Source organism: Pristis pectinata, chromosome 15, assembly GCF_009764475.1.
Source record: "Pristis pectinata isolate sPriPec2 chromosome 15, sPriPec2.1.pri, whole genome shotgun sequence".
Taxonomy (NCBI): Eukaryota; Metazoa; Chordata; class Chondrichthyes; order Rhinopristiformes; family Pristidae; genus Pristis; species Pristis pectinata.
The window spans coordinates 37,682,719-37,708,200 of NC_067419.1; the positions used below are offsets into that span (position 1 = coordinate 37,682,719).

General features: G+C 40.2%; 1 protein-coding gene across 1 annotated transcript in view; it reads right to left on the reverse strand.

Annotated features, from left to right (window-relative positions):
* Positions 1-382: 382 nt before the first annotated feature.
* The window catches only part of LOC127578572 (sodium-coupled neutral amino acid symporter 1-like), a 62,514-nt gene continuing 37,414 nt past the window's right edge, over positions 383-25,482 (reverse strand). Inside the window, exons 9-16 of the mRNA XM_052030721.1 lie at positions 20,539-20,597; positions 19,331-19,438; positions 17,363-17,442; positions 17,174-17,274; positions 12,322-12,440; positions 7,314-7,455; positions 7,105-7,202; positions 383-4,879 (exon numbers count right to left, since the gene is read on the reverse strand). Of these exons, the coding sequence (XP_051886681.1) occupies positions 4,763-4,879; positions 7,105-7,202; positions 7,314-7,455; positions 12,322-12,440; positions 17,174-17,274; positions 17,363-17,442; positions 19,331-19,438; positions 20,539-20,597 (824 nt within the window). The 3' untranslated portion in view covers positions 383-4,762. The remainder of the gene's footprint in view (positions 4,880-7,104; positions 7,203-7,313; positions 7,456-12,321; positions 12,441-17,173; positions 17,275-17,362; positions 17,443-19,330; positions 19,439-20,538; positions 20,598-25,482) is intronic.

Genomic DNA, 25,482 nt, shown 5'->3' on the forward strand with positions numbered 1-25,482 from the left:
GACACGGAGGATGAGTACTTTATACAACCTGCATGAAATCTCCAATTTTCAATTACATTTCATTGAAGCTGGATCACTTACTGCACTAAAACATGACAGTGCTATTTCAGTACCTTGCAGTGTTTCCACTTTTAGTGATGTAGAAACAAGATCATTAATCTGACTGCCCTCTCAATCACCTTGAGATAGCTTTGTGAACCCAAAGGGGGGACATGAAAAAATATAAGTAGCTTCATCAAAAATTCAAAGATAAACAGTCAACCACAGAACCATACAGCACAAAACAGGCCCTTCGGCCCACCATCAAGGTAACCCATCACATGACAGAAATGTGTCTAAGAACACAGCAAGACAACAGTAAGGCAATTTTATTACGAGAAAAAAAAGATCTTTATACAATTGAAATACACAATATTTCTTTATTGTACATGCATGTATAAGATAAGATTTCTTAATTAGTCACATGTACATCTTTGCGTTGAATGTTCTGGGGGCAGCCTGCAAGAGTCGCCACACTTCTGGTGCCAATATAGCATGCCCACAACTCTTAACATGTATGTCTTTGGAATGCGGGAGGAAACCCACGGAGACATGGGGAGAACGTACAAACTCCCAACAGACAGTGGTCGGAATCGAACCCGGGTCGCTGGCGTAGTAATAGCGTTATGCTAACTGCTACACTACCGTGCTGCCCATCTCCTTTGAAAGGGAGAATAACACACCTGTGCAAATCCCCACAACATCTCATGACCCTGTGATGTCTGTCTCGGAGGCTGACGTCAGAATGTCCTTCAAGAGGGTGAACCCTCGTAAGGCATCAGGCCCCGACGGTGTACCTGGCAGGGTACTGAAAATCTGTGCTGACCAACTGGCTGGAGTGTTCAAGGACATCTTCAACCTCTCACTGCTGCAGTCAGAGGTTCCCACTTGCTTCAAAAGGGCATCAATCATACTGGTGCCCAAGAAGAGCAGGGTGAGCTGCCTCAACAACTATCACCCAGTAGCACTCACATCTACTGTGATGAAGTGCTTTGAGAGGTTGGTCATGGCTCCTGCCTGAGCAAGGACCTGGGCCCACGGCAATTTGCCTACCGCCACAACAAACCTACAGCGGACACAATCTCACTGGCTCTCCACTCGGCTTTAGAGCACCTAGACAACAGCAAAATATATGTCAGGCTGCTGTTTATTGATTACAGCTCGGTGTTCAACACCATCATCCCCTCAGTACTAATTAACAAGCTTCAAAATCTGAACCTCTGTACCTCCCTCTGCAACTGGATCCTCGACTTCCTTATCGGGGAGACCACAATCAGTGTAGATTGGTAATAACATCTCCTTCTCGCTGACAATCAACACAGGCACACCTTAAGGATGCATGCTTAGCCCACTGCTTTACTCTCTCTACATTCATGACTGTGTGGCTTAGCACAGCTCAAACGTCATCTATAAATTCACCGATGACACCACTGTTGTTGGTAGAATCTCAGATGGCAATGAGGATGTGTACGGGAGTGAGATAGATCGGCTGGTTGGGTGGTGTCACAACAACAACCTTGTACTCGACACCAGCAAGACCAAGAAAATGATTGTGGACTTCAGAAAGGGGAGGTTGGGAGAACACATACCAGTCTTCATTGAGGGGTCAGTGGTGGAAAGGGTGAGCAGCTTCAAGGTCCTGGGCGTCAACATCTCTTGGATCTATCTTGGGCCCAATACATTGATGCCGTCATGAAGAAGGCACACCAGTGGCTCTACTTCATTAGGAGTTTGAGGAGATTTGGTATGTCACCAAAGACTCTTGTAAATTTCTACAGATGTACAGTGGGGAGAATTCTGACTGGTTGCATCACCACCTGGTATGGTGGCTCCAATGTGCAGGATCAAAAGATGCTGCAGAGAGTTGTAGACTCAGCCAGCTCCATCATGGGCACAACACCCCCTCGCCTTTGAGGACATCTTCAAGGGGTGGTGCCTCAAGAAGGTAGCATCCAACATTAAGGACCCTCACCACCCGGGACATGCCCTCTTCACGTTACTACTATCGGGGAGGAGGTACAGGAGCCTGAAGACCCACACATAATGTTTCAGGAACAGATTCTTCCCCTCCACCATCAGATTTCTGAACAGTCTATGAACCTATGAACATTACCTCATTATTCCTCTTTTGCACTATTTATTTATTTCTGTAACTTAAAGTAATTTTATGTCTTTATGTCTTGCACTGTACTGGTGCCACAGAACAACAAATTTTACGACATGTGTCAGTGATAATAGATCTGATTCTGATATATGTCCAAAAAGTTCAAATATTAAAATTAGTGTAGTTGATATGTGCAGTACATTTTCCTTTCCATAGATAATGGAAACGGTATTTTTAACAGCAAAGCAAATTTTTTAACATGATTGTGGATGCAAAATTCCAGAATTTTTGTCTATAATCAGTGCAATTGTTTCCTGAATTGCAAGTATATGACAACATTCCAACTTTATTAAAAGAAAGCATTCAGACTTACAAAGCAGTAATCCAAACTAAAATAAATGAAAGCATTTCACAGAAGCAAATTTATATACCATTAAAAGAGATCAAAATTCTATTTCCTATTGTAAGATACGTACAGATTGAAAACTGCGGGATGTACTGGTTTCAGTTACAAATCTGCTACCAATAGAAATTCATTCAAATTGTATCTCATTAAATCATTTGCAGAAAGCTTGCCTACTCTCAAAAACAAAGTATTTTCTTGCTATACCGGAGCCATTTTGCGTAATTTTTTGAAAAAAAATCTACCAGCAAGAAAGTGCAAGATTAGGACTGTAAAGCTATGATAATTTGGCATGCTTGGGACTTTGGTGGGTGCTGGACTAGCAGCTTTTCCAGACTATTGGATGTTATGTACATTAATACACCAACACATATTTAATTCATTTGTTTTAGATGTTACATTGGGTTATAATGTGAATCTGGTGAGTTTAAAGGGAAGGCAGCAAATGGGGCTGCGGTGAGTGGAAGGAGCATGGGACATGAGGCCCTGGTGAGTTGGAAGGGTACTTATTAAATTCTGTCTCTCCATCACCTCATCTCTTGCTGAAACCTACCTTTGTCCCTTTGTTATCAGTACAATTTATCATCCTAATGCATTCCTTGCCAACCACTTATTCAAACTTCCATACATTTGAGGTCATCCAAACCATGCTGCTCAAGTCCTAATTTGCACTAAGTCCCATTCACTCATCTTCCTTGTCCTTGCTGACCTATGTTGGATCCTGGTTAAGCAGTAGTTTGACTTTCAAATTCTCACCCTTGATTTAAAATCCTTTCATTGTCTTCCCCCATTTTATCTTTGTAATCTTCTCCCCATTACAACCATCCAAGATCTTTGTAGTTCTCCATTGCAGTTGTGCCTTCAGCAGTCAAGGGTCCAATTTCTGGAACTCCCTTCCTCAATCTCCACATATCTCTTTTCTACTGTGAGATGCTATGATGCCACATGTTGTTTGGCAATATACCTGGGAAATGCCTTGGGATGCTTTGTCACACGAAAAGTGCTATATAAATACAAGTTGTTTTTGTTGATAGCAAATGAACAGATTGTTTTCCATCCTCCAAAAGAAATGGAGTTTGGAACAGATGTAAAACCGACCATTGGATCTGCAGTTGCTCATTTTATATTGTACAAAAAGTCAAAGATAGCCCCATTGCGTCCTCCATTTTAAAAATGTTTGACAAGGAGAAGATATCATTGAAATTTGGGCAAAGAGCTCACTATTACAGGATCCTCTGCATTCCATGCTCAAAGTCCTATAGCTCATAACAAGCTCACAAAATCTACACACAAGTGCATAACATCACTTATAATCAAATAGGAAGACTTTGATTAAGCATCTTTGAGAATGTAGCATGCCTCAAGTGCTGCCATGAACCATCAGCCTGGACTATTTGTAGCAAGGTACAACTATATTAAAATATCATGTAACCTTAGAGATAACATTTTGTGGCTGTGTCTGCACTATAATACTTGTTTTAAGTGAGGTAGTGGGCCTTGGAACATTGGGGTATATACATAATAATCAAATAACAATCTCAAATTACATACTTTTGATACACATTTTTACCTGTATAATATAGCAACAAGGTCATTCCTGCACTACTTATATTTATCAACATTGAAACGAGTAAAAGGAATACATTAAGTGCTCATTTGTTTGCATTGCATGACGATATTTCAAACCCTGTTCATATTAAATTTTATAACTGAGACCTTTGATAATTGAGGTAGAAGTAATTACCTTGATGGATGACAATATGCCATTTTACAATAGGTTTCAAAGAAGATTGGGGAAAAGATTATAAGGTATGGAGTGGTTTATGGAACGTAATTGTCTTTTAAATAATTAAAATGGAATAATTTGCAAAATGGATGAAAAATGCTTTAAGTAATCAAAAGCTAGAATTTCAGTACCAAAAAATTGCCAGAAATTTTTATCTATCAGTAATTATGGACAAATAGTTACTAGTTTTGTTTAAAATAGAGAAAATTTTAAAACAATCTAGTTATGATTATACATCCGTTAAGGTTGCAGCTTCATTGTGGTCCAAAGCGGTCTGTTTGTATTATCATAAAAATTGTAGCAGGTAAGCTACCAGGTGCGACACTTCTTGGTTAACGAGACAAATTTCTGACTGAATAATGCTTCACTGAACACTCTGGACTGGCAAACAAACCTTGTCATTTTCTTCAGACTGTTACCAGTGTCACCATCATTCTGAGCAGCTTTTCATGATTGTGTAATTGCCACGTCTTTCATTCCATTCAACAAAGATCAGTGGTACAGTAAACATTATAAACATTATCCCAACAATGAGAAATGCTACAGCCTGAAAAAAATAAATTAGAAGATGAGTTACCCCTCTGTTAGTAGAATAAGTGAAAACTACAGGTGATTTCAGTTTGGTGGGATTTGACAGATATTTTTGTAAAGAGATGCCTAGAAATTTATCCCTGATCAATAGGGCTAAAAGTGCTCAATAGTAGCAGTGGTTCATTGTAGCGTGGCTCAGTAGTTAACACTGGTGCCTCACTGCTGCAAGAACCAGGGTTTGATCTTGATCTTGAGTGCTGTCTATGTAGTTTGCATATGCTCCCTGTGATTGTGAGGGCTTCCACTGGGTGCCCTGGTTTCCTCCTACATTCCAAAGATGTGCTGGTAATTGGCCACTGTAAATTAACATTTAGTGTAGGTAACTGGCAAATTGAATCAAAGGGGCATGAGAGAAAATAAGTTGTAGTGGTACAGGGAATTAAGGAGAGGTGCATAAGACTGCTAGGATTGCTCTGCTTGCGGACGACATGGACCAAATTGGGCGAATAGTCTCCTGTGTCGTAATAAGTAAGTTAATTCTCTGCCTCCAAAGTTCAGTCCATTGAAGTCAATGGAATGAAGCTTGGAAGCAATATACAACATGTTGATATTGTCTACAGCGCTGCTGGCCACAGGTGAATTTCTAGGCACCTCTATTGATAGAGACAAAGACAAAACACTCAGTTGTTTCAAAATGCTAAAAATTGCAACTTTTACATATCTTGGCCTAAACAACAAGTTTCCTGAGTACTGGAAACATGTGAAAAAGACAATATAAGTTATCACTAATTATATAACAGTGTTTATTGCACCAAGTGTGGAAATATTTTCTAAAAATATTGCAATACGTATTGCTTTTCCCAACCTCAGGATATTCCAAAGCATTTGACTGGAGATTGGGAAATGAAGCAGACACTTTCACCCACCAAGCTTTCAAAAATATTATGTTGCAATCTGCTTCTGAAACGGACTTGAGGGCTGAATATTGGTCCAGATAGTCGGGATAATTCCCTAAATCTTCTTCAAAGTAGTGCCATGAGATCATGGGAGACCAAATAAGGCCTTGGTTTAATATCTCACCTGAATGATGGACCTCTCTTAGTGCTAGCGTGGAAGTTTCGACTGAGATTTTGTGATCAAGACTCTAGCCTTGAACCCACATATAAAGGTGAGACTGTGATGAACGGACATGGCAAAGATATTTATGAAGTGAAGAGTGGAGCACTGTGCAGGTACCTCTGTTGCTCAGACCATACAACAGAAATATATTCAATTATTTGGTCAGAAGCAGCAGTAGACAAATTTCAAGGCAAAACTAAAATAGGAAGTCCAATAAATAATTCTGAATGCTAAATGATGCTACAAGGAAAAAGCGATATTCAGTGGAATGTGGATAAAAGGATCAGAGTAAATGTTAACAGTAAAGGATCACAGCAGAGCATTTTGGTTAATATTAGTAATAATTATTTTCTGAATGAGTGATGTAGGAGAGCAGATTGATTCAGGGATTCAGTTTCACAGGACATTAGAAATACAATTGCAAATGGTCAAAGGCATTGATAAAGATCTCATGAAATACAGGGCTTTTATGTCGAGAAATGCAAAATAAAACTTTCTGAAATAATGATGAATTTATATCAAATCTTCCTAAATCCACAGTTACTATCTGCAGTTCACTTCAAAGATTTCAAACAATAATGACACATTGCAGATTTAGTAGCATGCTGTCAGAAGTATAGCAAAAATGGCTTGAAAAATGGGATTGTTGTCCTTAAAGCCCTAATATGTCAATTTATATTTTTGTGTTTAAATGTCTGAACTGACATATGAACCCTACAACCTTCTAACTCAGAGAAGAATTCCACCAATCAATTCACATAAATTTGGTGTTTCATTTTACTCTTTGAGCACTTCTTTTCCCTATGCAACTACCTTGTTTGAAAGGCATAATAAACAGGCCTGCTGGTCAGTGCATCATTCTGACGTAATGCACGAAGAAGATAAACAAGCTGGGTCAAGGACATATAAACAAGATATGTAGTTCTGAATAAATTGCCCAGTCTTGCATAATTTCCAGCTTTGGAACAGTCTTTGTCGATTATTATCAATTTTTGCATAGGACACACAGAAAAGAATTTTTTTTAAGTCATAAAAATGTGTTATCCTTCAACACAAAACTAGATTTTAAAGTTCACATTCAGAATTAATAACATTGATTAGATGTAATAAAAAGGTACCTACGCCTATTTTTTGCCATTTTCCTTGAGACTCATTCTTTACGAGCTTTAAGTATAATAAGGCAGGAAGAATGAAGATCAGCATATTAGCAGAAGTGGAGCCTGTAACACAGAGGTATACACAGTTGAAATTGATGCTGATCACAGCACAACAAAAATTAAATGGAAAGGATATTGTAACAAATATTTAACAGAAATAATACTGCAACCTACCGATGACAGCAAATACATCCTTTATCGTTGGGATGTATATTACCAAAAGATTAGCAACAAACAGCAGACTGCCTGTGACTATAATGTGTTGAATCCAGCTGAATTGTGCCTTGAACAACAACAAGACAATTGAAGAGCGGACCTATACAAATAAAAGTCACAAACATGTATTTAACAAATCTTACAGTTGTTAATCACCACCACACTATAACTACACACAAATCTACCTTAGAGTGCATATTTCATAATAATTTTCAATGTGAATAGTTCAGGCAATTATACAAATATGACAAGTTCACAAACACATACACATACACACACAACTTCAAGAAAGACCAGATGTACAAAAGATCTTCCTTAGAAGTTCAAATAAATAAAATTAATTTTTGATTTAAAAAAATTGTTCCCATTAATGCCTAAAAATGCATCCCTGATTGACAGTGTTAACTGCATTATGTAACCACATCAGCCTATTGTGCTTCTGAAATTCAGTTCCATTGGATGCAAGAACATAAGAAATTGAATAAGAGGTGGGCCATCTGGCTTTTCGAGTCTGCTCCTCCATTCACTTAGGTCATGGCTGATCTGCTACCTCAGTGCTGATTTCCTGGACTATCCCCATATTCCTTGATTCCTTTAAATCCTGAATCGATTGATGTCTGCTTTGAATAACTTCAATGACTGAGCTTCCAGGGTAGGGAATCCCACCCATTATGTGAAGAAATTACTCTTATTTCCTTTCAAAGTCACCTACCTCATATTTTGAGACTGTGGCTTTTGTTTCCAGACTGCTCAGGAAACATCTCTCTGCATTCACCCTGTTGAGTCTTGTATGATTTTTGTAAATTTCAGTGACATCATGTCTTATTCTTCTAAACTCTAGTTAATATAGGCCTAGTCTACTCAATCTTTCCACATACAGTAAACCTGCCATCCCTGGAACCAGTCTAGTGAATCTTCACTGCATTCCCTCTATAGCAAGTATTTACTTTTTAAGGTAAGGCGACCAAAACTGTACACACTGTTCCATCTGCAGTCTCACCAAGGCCCTGTAGAACTGCATTAAGACATTTTACACCTGCACTGAAATTGTGTCATAAAAAAGGCCACCGGATCATTGGCCTTCCTAATCTACCTGGGGATAATAACTTGTCTGTGAATGACTGGTTATCATCAAATGCGATATAAACCCTTCTTGATACTTTTCCTTTATGCTCATTTGTCTCCTTGGAAAAGATCCTATACCAATAATTCACCTCAGCCCATTGCATCTGTGCCAGTGTTTTACATGATTGTTGTCCCTGCTTGAGTATCCCATGGACAGTGGGAGCTGATAAAGCGGCAGAAAGCTTTCACAGTACTTATGTGTTGCATCCTTTGTTATTTCAAAAATATATTTTATTCATAATATATACAGAAGTACTATTGGTACACGTCTTTCTCTATATTCAGTTGACCATCAATTCATAGCATTCCCTTATCATGCATCAGCCCAGCTCACGTTTTCTCCTTAAATAATGCACCCATGAAGTGCTTGAGAGTGTTACACAGGATCCAGCCCCTCAGTGTCCACTGGTAGCAGGACCCTAGACTGTTTTCCTTCCCAACAGAGCCTTTGCAGTGGCTACACTGAGCTCAGTGCGTCCCTCAGCACATGCTCTTGCACCTTGGAACTTGTCAGTCGTTTGTGGATATCTCCTCACACTGGAAGACCAACAAGTTTTGGGCAGATCAAAATGTGTCTTTCACACAGTTGATGATCTTCTAGCAACTTGTTTGCCTTAATGTGCATCCTTGGGAACAGCCAAAGATCCCGGAGTCCTCTGTTATGCAGCTGATCTGGATGAACCTCGACAAGGATCACTGCATCCTTTTCTTCTTGACAAATGCACAGTCCACAAGAAGGTTTGCTTCCACTGTTAGTTAAGGGGGCTTACTGTATGTGGCCGTGCCCAGCTTTGGAAACCCATCTAAAGGGTATCCTCAGCTCAGTCTATCACAAAAACCAGCTCCCGTCCATGGACTCTGTCAACGCTTCCTGCTGCCTTGGGAAAGCAGCCAACATAATCAAAGATCCCCTCCTACCCAGACATTCTCTCTTCTCCCCCCCTTCCATGGGGAAGAAGATACAAAAGCTTGAAAACACACATTGTTGGGACAACTTTTATCCCACTGTTATAAGACTCTTGAACGGACCTCTTGTACAATAAAGATGGACTCTTGATTCCCCAGTCTACCTCATCATGGTCCTTGTACCTTATCTGTCTGCCTGCACTGCATTTTATCTGTAACTGTAACACTATATTCTGCATTCTGTTATTGCTTTTCCCTTTGTACTACCTCGATATACTGATTGTTTTGAAAGGATCTGTATGGATGGCATGCTAAACAAAGTTTTTCACTGTATCTTGGTACATGTGACAATAATAAACCAACTAACGTTAAGATGAACATGTTCTGAGAGAGGAACTGAAATCTGATGCAGCCACCGCAAAAACTATAGGGGAAAGACTACAGTCTAGAGCCTGGTGGCAGCGGACGTGAGTGATGAGGCCTGTGGAATAGCCTCTCAAATGTTTCATTGATGCATAATTTGGGAATGAAACATCAGTGATATCAACATATTATAAGGAAATGGATTAAATTTCTTGTTACAGGAACGGAGGTTACTGTATTATATTACTATAAATTTAATATATGAAGTATATATTAAAAAAAAACTTACGGTAGTCCTCAGGACTTTGCTCCCCCCCCCCCCCCCCCCGACACAGCAAAGATTTACCAGGATGTTGCCTGGACTTGGGGGCCTGAGTTACAGGGAGCGGTTGCGTAGACTAGGACTTTATTCCCTGGAACATAGGAGATTGAGGGGTGACCTGATAGATGTATACAAGATCATGAGGGGCATAGACAGGGTGGAAGCACATAGTCTTTTTCCCAGGGAGGGGGTGCTAAAAACAAGGGAGCATAGGTTTAAGATCAGAGGCGGGAGATTTAAAAGGGACATCAGGGGCAGCTTCTTCATGTGGTGCATATTTGGAATGAACTGCTAGAAATAGTGGTTGTGGAGGGCACATTAGCAACATTTAAAAGCCATCTAGATAAGTACATGGACAGGAGAGGTTTAGAGGGCTATGGGTCAAACATGGGCAGATGGGACTAGCTCGCTAGGCGATACAGTTGACATGGATGAGTTGGGCCGAAGAGCCTGTTTCCATGCTGTACGACTCTATGACTCCGTATCTCTACCTCAACTCTCTCACAGGCATCTAATCATAGGAACTCCCAGTGCCCCACTCAATCCTTGAAATCCCCACCACCATCCCATTCACTCACTCCCCTCCCATGGCTGCTACCCCAATACGGCTCCATCCAGGGGCAAATCAGATCCATGATCTATTTGTTTCCCTTCACAGGCCCCACAGTAGCAGAAGGAGTCGGGAAAAGCTTGCACCAGATTTATACTTCAAGGATTTTCTATAGTGCACAATATCTTGGACCCTGTTTGCTACAGAATTTTGCTGTGGTGGGCTCCTGTGAAAATCAATCATTGGCTTGCTGTGCACTGCCAATTGAGCTCGCCTTTCCAGCACCAAGTAATTACTCAGCCCTGATGGCTCTGTCTAATATATAGAGGTACCCAATGAGAAAGGCATAAGCAAATGGCAAACCTAATAACCAATTTCCTCCACCAAGCTACCTTCAAGTTCAAGTTACTTTATTGTCATTCATCCATGCTATAAAAACATATGGCGGAACGAAATGTCGATTCCCCCAGACTCACACAACAGAGGACGTACATAGAACAGAAGACATACAATAAACACAACAAAAAAGCAAAAAATCAAAAAAAAATAGTGCAAGTACAAATAGTGCAAAAAACAGTATATACAAAATACAAATTTAGTGCAGAGTTAGTGCAAAACCGAGTTGGACAAGAGAAATACAAGCTCAGTGTGTTGTACTCGTTGTATAAACATATTCAGCATGTTTATACAATGCTGATAATTAACCTACAATAATTTTAAAAAGTGCTTTTATTCCCAAGCTCAAAACTAGAATGACTTGAATAAATATGTAAGATAGAAAATCTAAATAGAGCGCACATATAGTTTCTTCATTAGGACTGCCTTTTATCACATTGCTACTTTTAAACTAACACCATTAAATGGAGGTGAAACCTTCACTATTATATTTGTCAGACAATATCTTGAGTTTGACAATTACAGAAGCAGATAACTTGGATCTAAACAGAACATGGACATATTCTCTTTATTGGAATTAAATGTTCCTTTTATCCAATTACTACTTTAAAACAAACTCCATTAAATGTAGATGCTTACTTTCTTATTACATTCCAATAGAGAATGTCATAACAGACAAGTACACAAAACACAAGGAACCAGATAACTGCTGGCACTTAGATCTGTACAGCAGAAAATCTAGTGTGCCTTCTCAAGGAGTGCTACGTAAATTACTAACATCTGGCCATGCATTTACTGGCTGCTAAGAGCTGGAAAAGTGGCCTGGCCTGACTTTGCCCTGGATTGTCCCCTCTTCCAAGAGCAGACCTGTCGGCTATCAATATCCACAGCAACAAATGGAATGCTGGAAAAACTCAGTGTGTCAATGCTTCCGGTGTTCTATCTTTTAGAAAACATAGAAAACCTACAGCACAATTCAGGCCCTTCGGCCCACAAAGCTGTGCCGAACATGAAATTATTATAGAAAACATAGAAAACCAGATACCAGAATCTTCACTCTCTTTTGTCTCCACTCTGTTGCAATGGAGGTGGTAAATTTACCAACTGTGAAAATGCATGAAGTGGTGCCATTTAATGAACTGAACTACCTCAGTCTAAACTCATCTCATGAAACAGATTTCTGTTAAAATGCAGGGGCAAAACTATTGGATTGGAGGATATGCAATGGTGTATATTCTATTGATTTTGCAGCAAACGTGTAAAACAAATTGACTAACGGACTCAAGATTAATCGCGATACTCACAGTGAACAGAAGGACAGGCACAGTCAGTATTACTGCTACAATTACAGCCAAACGAATTAGCAAAATAAGTCTGTCATTGGGATCAGTGTAAGAGTGAAGCAGCTCTTCTTTAACATTGCCTGTGTGAAGAAAGGAAAAAGTAATCAGAAGTTGTCATTTTTTTCATTAGCATTTGATCAATTTTCAAAGAAATATAGACCCATATTGTACTTAAGACAGCCTAAGTCTTGAGTATGTTCTCTGTGCAGTTTCCAAAGCCGCTTCATGAACTGGAGTGGGCTTTGAAGGACGGCTCGGCCTCAGGAAGTGGAACATGGGGCTCCACCAATGGACCATCATGATAGTTCTTTGGCAGCTCATGCACTGTCCAGAAATATCTCTGATCATTGGACATATTTGAATAAATTACATTTAAAAAACTTAAACATTTAATTTTTGTAAATTATTTAAAAGCCTTAACATTAACATAAATATAAAGGAAAAGGAAAGCAACTATTTAGCTTCACTTACCTTGTTACCAAAGGTAGGTGCCCTCATTCAGATTAAAGGAGACATATTAGATGCGGCAGCATTAAGTGTTGTAAAGCTGATACACCATACACAAAGTTCATCTGGATCCTCAGCTCAAGACAACGTAGGACCCCACTCCTGGACCCAGTGGTGCAGTGGGAGGTCAAACGCACTGGCATCTGACTTCCAGCTCATTCAATACTTCCATGTTGCAGTGCATAAGAGTGGAAGCCCAGAACTCACTGAGACTTGCAGCTCAATTAGGCAGCCCATTGAAAACTCTTGACTATGTTTCTGGTTATCACTGTCATCTAACTTAATTACTAATTCCCTTTACAATACAAAAATATAAAGTAATTTGGTTCAATAACAGATCTGATGCTTGAAGCATTCATTTGGGGATATTAAAGAATGTTCAATTTAAAACTGTTGTTTGAAGATAAATGACTATTTTCTAATTGCAACATTTCTTATTTAATGCATTGGCCTCCCCAAACCCAGTTATAGCATATTCATATATCTTAATATTTCTTCTCTCTAACCCCGAATGAATGAGCACAATAGCATCTGAATTTTGATGCTAAATCTGGTTTTGCTTTGTAGTATTTGGTTTCAGTAAAAGGCATGTGCTTTTGGTTAAAATCTGCAGAATTCACCACTTGAAAGATTGAATCATTCAACAAAATAAGTGAATATAATATAGGTGGAGATAGTAATGAATTATATTAGTGCTTGCTCTCTGGCTACTGCTGATTCTGCTCCAATTTCTCTCTGGAAGGTAAATTGTCATCTTGACTATCGCTGAATTGACTTTGACCAATAGTAGATAAGAACCTAACCAACAGAAGCAAAAGTTGGGCATACTCCACCATGCAATAACACTATGGTTAATCTACTGCCTCAGCACCACATCCCTACACCTACCCAATTCCCTTGATTTCCTTAATATCTAAAAATCTATCAATCCCTGATATGGAATCATACAGCACAGAGACTGTTCCTTCAGCCCACTATGTCCATGCTGACTACTGATACCTATTTTATACCAATCCCATTTCCAGCATTTGGTCCAAAGCCTTCCATGCTATTAGTGATTCATGTAGTCATCTAGATACTTTTTAAATATTGTGAGTCTCTGCCTCCACCACCCCCTCAGCTAGTGGTTCCAGATTCAAACTACCCAAGATTCTTCATCAGATCCCCCCCGAGCCTCTTACTCCTAACGTCAAACCTTTGCTCTCTGCTTCACCTACCTCTGCCACAGGGAGAGGTTTCTTACTATCACTCTATCTGTCCCCTTAATTTTGTATACCTCAATCGGGTCCCCCTCCATGCAGCCTATTCAGTCTCTCCTTTTAACTGAAATACTCCATCCTAGATCCTGATGATCCTTCTCTGTGTCCTCTCTAGTGCAATCACTTTCTTCCCATAGTGTGGTGACCACACTGGCACACAGTCCTCCAGATGTGGCTGAACCAATGTTTATTAAAGTTGTACCTTAACCTCACTGTTCTCATATTCTATATCCCAGCTATCTCATATGCCTTCTTCACTGCCTTTTCCACCTGTGTTGCCACATTCAGGGACCTTTGGACTTTTTGCCAAGGTTCTTGTGTTCCTTAACACGCCCTAGGGCTCTACCATTGATTCTGGATGTCCAAACCTTATTAATCCTGCCAAAATGCAGCACCTCACACTTGTCAGGATTAAATTCCATCGGCCATTGTTCTGCCAGTCTTACCAACCGATCAGCATTGTCTTGTAGTTTAAGATTATCCTCCTCACTCTCAACAACACTCCCAATTTTCATGTTATCTGCAAATTTACTAATTATATCTCCTCAGCTAACATCCAAATTGTTAATCTACATAACAAACAGTAAGGATCGCAGCATCAATCCCCATTGTACACCAATAGTCCAACTAAAAAAATCCTCCACTATCAGCCTCAACCTCTGATCACTAAACCAACTTTTCTTTTATCCCATGAGCTCTAACCTTTGGACCAGTCACCCTAGTATGACCATGTCAAAGACTTTACTGAAGTCCATGTAGATTATATCAACTGCACTGCTCTCATTGGTACACTTTGTTACCTCTTGAAAAAATGTAATCAAACTCCCAGTCTTTCACTTATCCCTAATTCTTTCTCTCAGATTTTTTTTTAATGACTTCCCCACCACTGATGTTAGACACACAGACCTCTAATTACCTGGCTTATTCTTGCTGCCCTTCTTAAATTCAGGTACTGCATATGCTGTCCTCCAGTCATCTGGCACCTCACTTGTGGCTAGTGAGGATTTTAAACTTTCTTTCAGGTCTCCAGCAATCTCTTCCGTTCCCTCCACTAGTAGCTGGGATATTATGTCATCAGATCTTGGGGCTTTATCCATATATATGCCCACTGAGATATCTAAAACCTTCTCCTTTTTAATGGTAAGTTTTTCTAGAATTTGTCCATCACCCTCCCTGAATATTTCAACCACAATGTTATCCTCCTTAATGATTATTGACAAGGAGTATTCATTTGAGGCTTCACCTGTATCCTCTGGCTCCAAACACAGGTTCTTTGGTCTCCAATGGGCCATACTCTTTTCCCTCTTGGCCTTGATATACTTATAAAATTCTTTGGGACTTTCCTTAATCTTGTCTGCCAGTAATATTTCATGTCTCCTCTTTTCCCTCCTGATTGCTTTTTCAGGTACGTCATACATTTTCTATACTCCGGTTGGCCTTCCCCAGTTTTCAGTTCTTTATATCGGCCACATATTTCGTTTCTTCCTTTATGCAAACCCTCAGTGTCCCTTGACATCCAGGCTTTCTTGGTCTTGTGGCTCTTACCTTTTATCCTTATGGGAATATGTTGGCCTTAAATTCTCAAGATTTCACTTCTGAATGACTTCCATTTGTCAGATATAGACTTAACTGCAAGTATTCTATTTTCCCAATTCCTGTCTCATGAAATTGAAATTAGCCTTTCCTTGATTTAGGACCTTATTTTCCAGTCCATCCTCAACCTTTTCCATAACTGACTTGAAACTTACAGAGTTATGGTCACCACCTCCAACTGACGCTTGCACAGTTGCATTCATGGAACATGGAACAGTACAGCACAGGAACAGACAATTCCACCCACAATGTCTGTGCCAAATACAGTGCCAAATTAAACTAAATCTCTTCTGCCTGCACGTGATTCACATCCCTCCATTCCCTGCATGTTCATGTAACTATGGTATCTGCTTCTACCACTATCCCTGGCAGCTCGTTCCAAGCACCTACCACTCATTCTGTAAAAAACTTGCCCAGCACATCTATGTTAAACTTTCCCCCTCTCACTTTAAATACATGCCCTCTAGTAGTTGACATTTCTACCCTGAGAAAAAGATTCTGACTGTCTACCCTGTTTATGTCTCTCATAATTTTATAAACATCTGTCAGGTCTCCCCTCAGCCTACGATGCTCCAGAGAAAAAACCCAACTATGTCCAACCTCTCCTTATAGCTCATAGCCGTGTAGCAGTTAGTGTAATGCTATTACAGTGCCAGTGACCCGGGTTCAATTCCAGCTGCTGTCTGTGAGATGTTTGTACGTTCTCTGCCTGTCTGCGTGGGTTTCCTCTGGGTGCTCCAGTTTCCTCCCACATTCCAAAGACATATGGGTTAGGAAGTTGTGGGCATGCTATGTTGGCGCCGGAAACATAGCGACACTTGCAGGCTGCTCCCAGAACACTCAACGCAAAAGATACATTTCATTGTGTGTTTCGATGTACATATGACTAATAAAGATACCTTATCTCTAATCTAGGCAACATCATGGTAAACCTCTTCTGTACCCTTTCTAAAGCTTCCACATCCTTCCTGTAATAGGATGACCAGGATTGCACACAATACTCCAAGTATGGCCTAACTTAAGTTTTATATAGCTGCAACATGACTTCATCACTCTTATACTCAATGCCCTGATCAATGAAGGCAAGCATGCCATATGCCTTCTTTACCATTCCTGATGATTATGTACAGTGCTGCCTTTTCACTGGTACATACTGACTTTAAAAACTTTCCTGGACACACTTTAAAAATTCTTCCCCTTTCACGCTAAGGTAATTCCAGTTAATATTGGGAAAGTTGAATCCCATATACAACCCTGTTATTCTTACACCCCTCTTTGACTCCTCTAACACTGACAGGAGGCCTGTAGTATACTTATCATATTGGTGGCGGTAATTCCTGCTAGTGTTTACTACCTTACTAAACCTCATGAGATAGCAACAATAAGCTGCAAAGCAACTTAAGATCAGGGACCCGAACCTGGACAGAAAAGGATTAAATATTCTTTACACTTACCAAAGAAAGTAAGGTATCCAAAGATTGCTGTCAACAGGTACATGATAAACATTGATCCAAAGGAATAAACTGAAACCAGCCGCATTTTCTTGCAGGTGTGACTGAAAGAGAAAGATTGTTCAGTTTGAACTCAAACTCACAACAGCTGCAAATATGCTGTATATAATGTTTTAAAATGAGCATACTTACTTCTTAAGTTCACTGTAAATGGGCAATACTGATGGATGGCACACAAAAGCAAAGGCCACAGTGGGCAATGCATAGACAGTCTGTAGAAGGAGTCAACAGCTCAGAGTCAATCAGATTTAATTTGTTTCATTCACAGGATGCAGTGATTGATGGTAAGACCAACATTTATTGCCCATCTCTATCTGCCCCTGAATCAGGTGGTTTACTGGGTCATTTCAGAGGGCAGTTAAGTGGCAACCACAAAGCTGTAAAACTGGAATCATATCGAGACTAGATTTAGCAGGTTTTTATTCCTAATGTTAACAAAATGGAATTTTATGACATTCAGTGGTTTCATAGTCCCTTGGATGACACAAGCATTGTTTTTCATTCCAAATTTATGTACATAACTGGCCAAAAGTGAGTCTGTGTGTTAAAACAAATGGGGAAAAGGAAGTTACATGACAATTACTCCAGAATTCTACTTTAGAATTCTACAGACTGCTGGGGTTTCTATTACAGATTTGTTGATTAGAAAATAAATCTAACAGTGAGATTGGCTTTACAGTTACTCTCACCACATGGAAAAATGGAGCTGGATTAACTTCTTCTTTACTGATTATGCTTGCAATAACAAATTCATTGAGTTTGTATGTGTTATCATACATATACAAATGCATAGCAGGTGACAGCAAGATGATATGAGAGTTTCAGTTTCCACTGCCATTCAGAACTGCTCTGCGCAGGAATGCGAAATGGAAACTGTACCATTTCTCTGAGAGGCCAAAAGATCTGAAGAGAGATGGAAGTGTGGTCAGGTAGTGCTAAAACTAGCAAGTACATTTGCATATAAATGGTTGCAGGGCTGAGACAATGGTCCATTTTGGTTAAAGGTTCATAGTGGTTATTCATTGAATGAGTGTTGTTGAAGAAAAGAGTGATTTGCATTTCAGGTCCACAAGACAATAAAACCAAGATTTCAAATGTTTGTCATTTAAACTCTAATGAAATGCTAGGATTTATTATCAAAAACAGAGAGTAGATACTGAGATGTAATGGTGAATCTATACAAAAGTTTAATAAATCTGCAGTTGAAGATCTATTCACAACTCTTTTGGAAGAAGGTTGGGCACGAGAAAGGATACTATACAGATTCACTAGGATGTAACCAAAATTAAGAAATAGCTGAAGAAAGAAAAGACTTGAAGACTGTTTTCCTTAAAGTAGAAGAGATTATAGGGTAATTTGAAAATTAGGATTGGACAAGGCAGGCAGACTATTTTCAGTGGTTGAAGAGTCAGGGACATATACGATTACAAAAAGAAAATAAAACACAACAGTCTATGTGGTTATGTTATTACATTCATCTTTTTTTTCTAAAACTACTCTCCCTAGGAGGGTTTTATTGCATGACATATTATTTTTAGTCCCTGGGTGTTTCCAGCCGATGGCTAAAGGGCATGAATTAGTACTTATTCATTTTTCTCCGTCTCTATATCACTGTATATGTAGAATTAAATTTTACAATCACATCTATTAAATCAAAACTTCCTGACACAGAGGTGTAGAGTTACACATTTGTCTCTGGTTGCATATGCAATACAGTGGCATATCTGCATTACACATGACTTTGAAAATTCATTTCCTTTGACTTCAATGGAAGCACATTACAACACCTAGGCTATTATATTGCAGATTTATAGCATGCAACTGAGGACAAATTTCTATCCCTTGTTAATAGAATTGGGAATGCCTTATAACATGTGAGTATTTCGGTAAAACAGTTGGCATATAGAACACTGATATTGAAACAAATAAAAAAGGAAAATGCTGGAAACGCTCAGCAGGTAGGCAGATAAACACATATAGTGCTACCTCTGTTTCTCTGCTGATTTGCTGAGTGTTTCTAACATTTTCTGTTTTCATTTTAGATTTCCAGCATCTGCAATTTAAAACAATATCGTTTACTAATGAAACATAGATTGGTACCTTATTATTCCAGACAAAGTACTTGGGTGAGCACATGTCTGTGCAAGAAAAGTTTGAAGGATTAGTTGATATCAAAGGACAGGGAAGTTGTGTCATTTTATAGATGACCTGAAATAAAGACAAGCAAAAACTGCAATTTCCATTTCTCTCCTTAATCATTTACAAACATTATCACTCAAATCTACATGCCATTAATCCACATTTATCTATTATATGAAAACTGGCAAACATTGTGCCTAGAAATTGTGCACCATCTATAAAGGGACAAAAGCATTTGGTTTGTGGAAGGCTAACAAGCAATTTTTTTCATCAGGTTGCTGCAGTGAAATTAATTGTGAGATCCAAGGGTTTAAATCCCACTGAGATGGCCTTGCAAGCTCCAGCCCTTTCCTTTACAGTTGCACAAAGCAGATCATGTAAGTGTGGGTCTGGGTCTGGGGTGGGGAGGGGGTGGTGGTAGATTCAGTGCAGGGAACGGATCCCTGGTGTTGGGGAGGCACAAGGTTGGAAATCGGAAGTGTAAGAGACTGGGGCTGAGTGATGAGCAGCATCGTCAGGATGGAGCTCGGCTGGTGGTGATTGGTCGGCTGTTGGGTTAGTAGCCCAGCAAGGTTGGCAGTCAGGGGTGGGATTGGTAGATGGGTGAGGGGGGAAATTTTTGGTTGTGGAGGACATGATTTGTAGTGAAGGGGTGTGGTCAGTTGTTGGGGTTGTGTGTTTGTGATCAAGTGATGGCAGATCAGATTGTCAAATTGAAAATTTGGGTGGGAAAAATTGGGTCATCGGATTGGGGTAACCTGCCTGAATTGGGTTCTGAGAGCTGGACAGGGAACTGCCCAACCTTAAAGAAGCCAAAGAAAGCCACTCAAGCACTGTGAAGAACTATACAACTGAAAATTCCAGAGGTGATATCTCTGCCTGCATTGCATCTGGATGCATGTCACTGCACATGCATGGCTTCCTCTACACTCTCATGCATCAGATGTATGGAGGACCTGAAAGGAAAATCACAGTCTTTGTTCAACTTGCATGAAGACCCTGACTTTCAGTTATGTTTTGATTTTCATTGAAACTAAATTACATAGTGCAGAAAAACATGACACCACCTTATCCAATTTCTAGGCACTTGTTTATTTTCACCACACAATGACGCTTATATTTATAGCAATGCAGTTGTTTTGACTGAAAGATAAATGAAGAATACTTACTACAATTAGAAAGAAGATCATACAGAAAAGTGATAATCCGCTGGTATATCCAAGGTATCCTGTAAAAGGGATGAGTAAACTGTTACCTTGAATATTGATGCTATTTCCTTCAGCTTGGATGAAGCGGAATCGTTGACCTTCATCCTTTGCACCTCAATGTCCTTTTTCAATTAATCAAATCTTAACCTTAAGAAATCTCAAGTGGTTTTGAAATTATTGAGTATAACCCCCTCCCTGCAACCTAATACTAACTTATATGCACATTGAATGGTCCAATTTCAGGTATCTCACACTCCCTGCATTCCTTTCCCTCTCCTTCTGGTTCCACTCCCTCCCCACCAGTTTCATTCCCCTCCGCCACCTGGTTTCATCTGCCTGTTATCCCTCCCTTATCTGGTTCCACTCATCACCTTCATTTCTTATCAGTTTCCAGCACCTGCGACCTCTTGTGCCTCCATATATCACCTGCCAGCCTCTGGATCTACCTTCACCCTCCCCTCCCCCCACTTGGCTCCATCTGCCCATCATTTCCCTCCTCACCTGGTCCTATGTATTGCCTGCCTGCCCTTTATGTTGGCCATCTCCCCTCTGCACTCTCAGTCCTGATGCAGGGTCTTGACCCGAAACATCGACTGTCCATTTCCCTCCACAGATGCTTTCTGACCTGTTGATTTCCTTCAGCAGCTTGTTTTTTGCTCCTAACACTAACTTATCTTCTCCCCATTTCAGTTCTGATGAAGGATCTTCAAACTGAAACATTATCTTTTTCCCTCTCCACAGATTCTGCCTGATCTGCTGAGCGTTTCCAGTATTTTGATATTTGAAGTTATTGAATACATAGAAGCAGCAAAAAATAGGAGCAGGAGTAGGCCATTCTGACCTTGAAGCCTGCTCTGCCACCTAGTCATCATACCTCATCTTCTTTTTCAATACCATATTCCTACTCATACCCTTTGATCCTTTTGTGTCTAGAAATCTGTCTCTTTCTTCAATATATTCAGCAACTTGGCTCCACAGCCTTCTGTGGTAGAAATTTCCAAAGCTTCACCATTCCCTGAGTGAAGGAATTTCTCCTCATCTCATGCCTATCCTGTATCCTGAACCTGTGAATTCTGGTTCTGGACCTTCAGCAGGGAGAAGTATCCTCCCTGCATCCAGCCAATGGCACTGCTTTGCAAAAAACAGCATTTGCTGCTTATGATCTGTTAGTCTGCTTAATCACTTCCACTCTCACACCGTTGATGGATTCATTACCAAAAATATATTTACTCTAGCCTACTAAATCTGTTCCATTGCTTTGGCCAATGTGTTCATTTCTTTAGAAACAAAGGACTGCAGATGTTGGAATCTAGATGAAAAACACGCTGATGCTGGAGGAACTCAGCAAGCCAGGCAGCCTTTCTGGATGCTGCCTGGCCTGCTGAGTTCCTCCAGCATCAGCGTGTTTTTCATGTTCATTTCTTTAAATTGGAGTGTATTTGTTGCACAGCTGCTTTAGTCTTCCATGAGTCGACCTGGCCAGATCACATCAAGCAAAGACAGGACAAGAGACAGAAGGGAGAAAAGATCTGGCAGGAGTCAGGAGGAAATGAAAAGACGACACAGTGAGCTCAGATCTGAAGTGTCAACTGAAAGCTTCATGTCAAAGGACAGAAGAATTGATAAACGCAGTTCCGATTCAGCAGCTATTTCCTCACAGCGTAACCTCAGAGAAGATAATGAATTGAATAAAGTTATCCTTCATTAAGTGAAAGTATTATTATAATTTACAACATCTTGAGAACTACATATTATGCTGTGCAGCACATCTATGAGATCTTGTAAGCCCATTTTATCTGACACCTCATCCGAAAGGTAGCCCCTTCAACAGAAGAGCTCTCTCAGTACTGCACCTCTCTGTCTGCCAGTGCATTTCTCAAAACAAGAGTGGAACATGAAAACGTACATATCTGACTCATAGCAGAAGAGCTAGGCTGGTGGTTTATTTTAGAAAGAGACGAGAGGGGATTTCCACAGTCAGCTCAGAAAGATTCCTTGGCACTGATTGAAAGTGTACCCTTACTGAAATAGTACAATCACAGTGGTAAGAACAGCAATACAAAAAGAAAACATGGTCTGTCCGTTTACCTCCAAAGTGAATAATCAGCTCCGCTCAGAGGAAATTAAAACCAGAAAAGTTGTCACCATAATAAATAGGTAAAGCTGTATAAGCACACTGGCGGAAGTTTAAGACTAATTAGTTAAGCACAATTTATATTTTCAGAGATGGGGATTGGGAATAAAGAATATAGAACCATAGAACACTACAGCACAGAAAACAGGTCATTCGGCCCTTCTAGTCTGTGCCGTAACTTTATTCCGCTCACCCCATTTCCCTGCACCCAGTCCATAACCCTCCAGACCTCTCCCGTCCACGTATCTATCCAATTTATTCTTAAAACTTAAGAGTGAGCCTGCATTTACCACATCAGATGGCACTCCCACCACTCTTTGAGTGAAGAAGTTCCCCTAGTGTTCCCCCTAAACCTTTCCCCTTTCACCCTAAAGCCATGTCCTCTCATAATAGAACCATATAATAGCCTTTACAAAAACAATTACAAAATATAAAATAAAATCTAAAATAAAGAATGTTGGGATCATTTGACCAGAATGCTCTTGGTTCACTGTCATTCTAATTTTGATGGGTGTCTTTGCTCTTTCATTGGCATGTTTACTCAATATTTTATCCACACACTTGACCTCAAAGTCATAGAGTCATAGAGCAATACAGCACGGATACAGGTCCTTCAGCCCAACCAGCCCGTGCCAACCATGGTCCCCCCCAGCTAATCCTAATTTCCTGCATTCGGCCCGTATCCCTCTAAGCCCCACTCCTCCATGTACCTATTCAAGTGCTTCTTAAATGATACTATTGTACCTGCCTCAACCACTTCCTCTGGTAGCTCGTTCCACACACTCACCACCCTCTGCATGACAAAGTTGCCCCTCAGGTCCCTTTTAGATCTTCAGATCTTTAGTCATGCTTAACACAATAACAAACACTTCCTCTTTTAGTTCTTACTAAGTGAGGTGCACCATCTTGTTTGCCATTTCTTCTCATGGGGAGGTGTAAACTTCCATCAGCCTTTAGCATGCAGTTAGTAGTGCAGTGAGATACACACCTGAGGAATACACTTAGAATTGGGCCATGACCCTCAGTTGCTCAAATCACAATCTGAAAGTTATCCTCCAGCCTTAAGTGTTCATCAAATTGATGTTGAATTTCTCCCTTTGAAATTCCTTAAGTTTGTTGAATTGGACAGAGATCATTTTGAAGCAAATACAAGACTGCACATATTCCTGTGGTGTGTTCAGGAACCCAAGTATCATCACTTCCATTCTTAACCAATTAACTGGTCAGCTTCATTTCTCTGCCAACTTCCTCTTTTGAAGGCAGTATCTGATATCAGACTAAGCACTGTGTTCGTACCCCTTCTGAAGTTGAGAGGGTTAAGATCTTCAATTTCCTAGGATGTGAACATCATCAATAGCCTGTCCTAGACACCACAGCCAAGAAAGCTCACTAGTTCCCCTACTTCCTCAGGAGGATTAAGAAATTTGGCATGTCCCTCTTGACACTCACCAACTTTTATCGATGCACCATAGAAAGCATCCTACCTGGATGCATGACAGCTTGGTATGGCAACTGCTCTGCCCAGGACTGCAAGAAAACTGCAGAGAGTTATGCACACAGCTAAGCACATCACAGAAACCAGCCTCCCCTCCATGGGACTCTGTCTATACTTCTTGCTGCCTCGGTAAAGCAGCCAGTATAATTAAAGAGTCCATCCATCCAGGACATTCTCTTTTCTCCCCTCCCCCACCAGGCAGAAGATACAAAAGCCTGAAAGCAGGTACCACCAGGCTCAAGGACAGCTTCTATTCTGCTGTTATAAGACTATTGAATGTTTCCTAGTATGATAAAATGGACTCTTAACCTCATTAATCTAACCCGTTATGACCTTGCACCTTATGTCTACCTGCACTGCACTTTCTCTGTAGCTGTGATACTTTACTCTGCACTCTGTATGTTTTACCTGTACTACCTCAATACACTGAATTAATCTGTATGAACGGTATGCAAGACAAGTTTTTCACTGTACCTCGGTACAAGTGACAATAATAAACTAATTCCAATTCCAATTCTAATTCCAATATCAACTGAAAGTTATCCTAATAAACTAACAAGCGATTGATAATGAAGAGGTTGACCAGAATATTACAGCTAATGCAGTTACACTAAATCTAGCTCATGTTACTGAGTAGCAATCTGAGTTAATTTTCTCTACTCTGTGGGACTGAGATTAGTGAGGCTGTGCTCCCAGCTGCTCTGCTAACAAGAGCTAGATTTTGAACCGTTGTTTATCCACTGTGGCTAAAAGAAACCTCCTTTTCCATATACATGCTATCCTGAGAAAACATGGATGATCCATCTTAGGCTTCCTCCTGAGATCCCCATCACAGAATCTAGTCTCCAGGCAACAAGATTCGCACCACATGATATCAAGAAATGGTTGAAAGCATTGGATGCAAATGGGATATGGGACCAGACAAATTTCCAACTGTAATACAGAAGACCTGTGCTCTAGAACTCTAGCCTCTAGCCAAGCTGTTCCAGTACAACACTGGCCTTAACATATAAAATGGAAAGTTAGCCATTGTATCCTCAGAGAGAATGGAAACAGGACTTTTGGCCCATCGAGCCTATCCTGACAATCAAGCAGCCATTTACACTGAGTCCTATTTTTTCTACCAATGTTCCCATCAACTCCCCTCAGATTCTACTCCCTCCCCTTCACACTAAGGGCAATTTTAGTGGCCAGTTAACTTTTTGGATGTGGGAGGAAATGGGAGCAATCGGAGGAAACCCACACAGTCACAGGGGAATGTGTGAGCTCCACACAG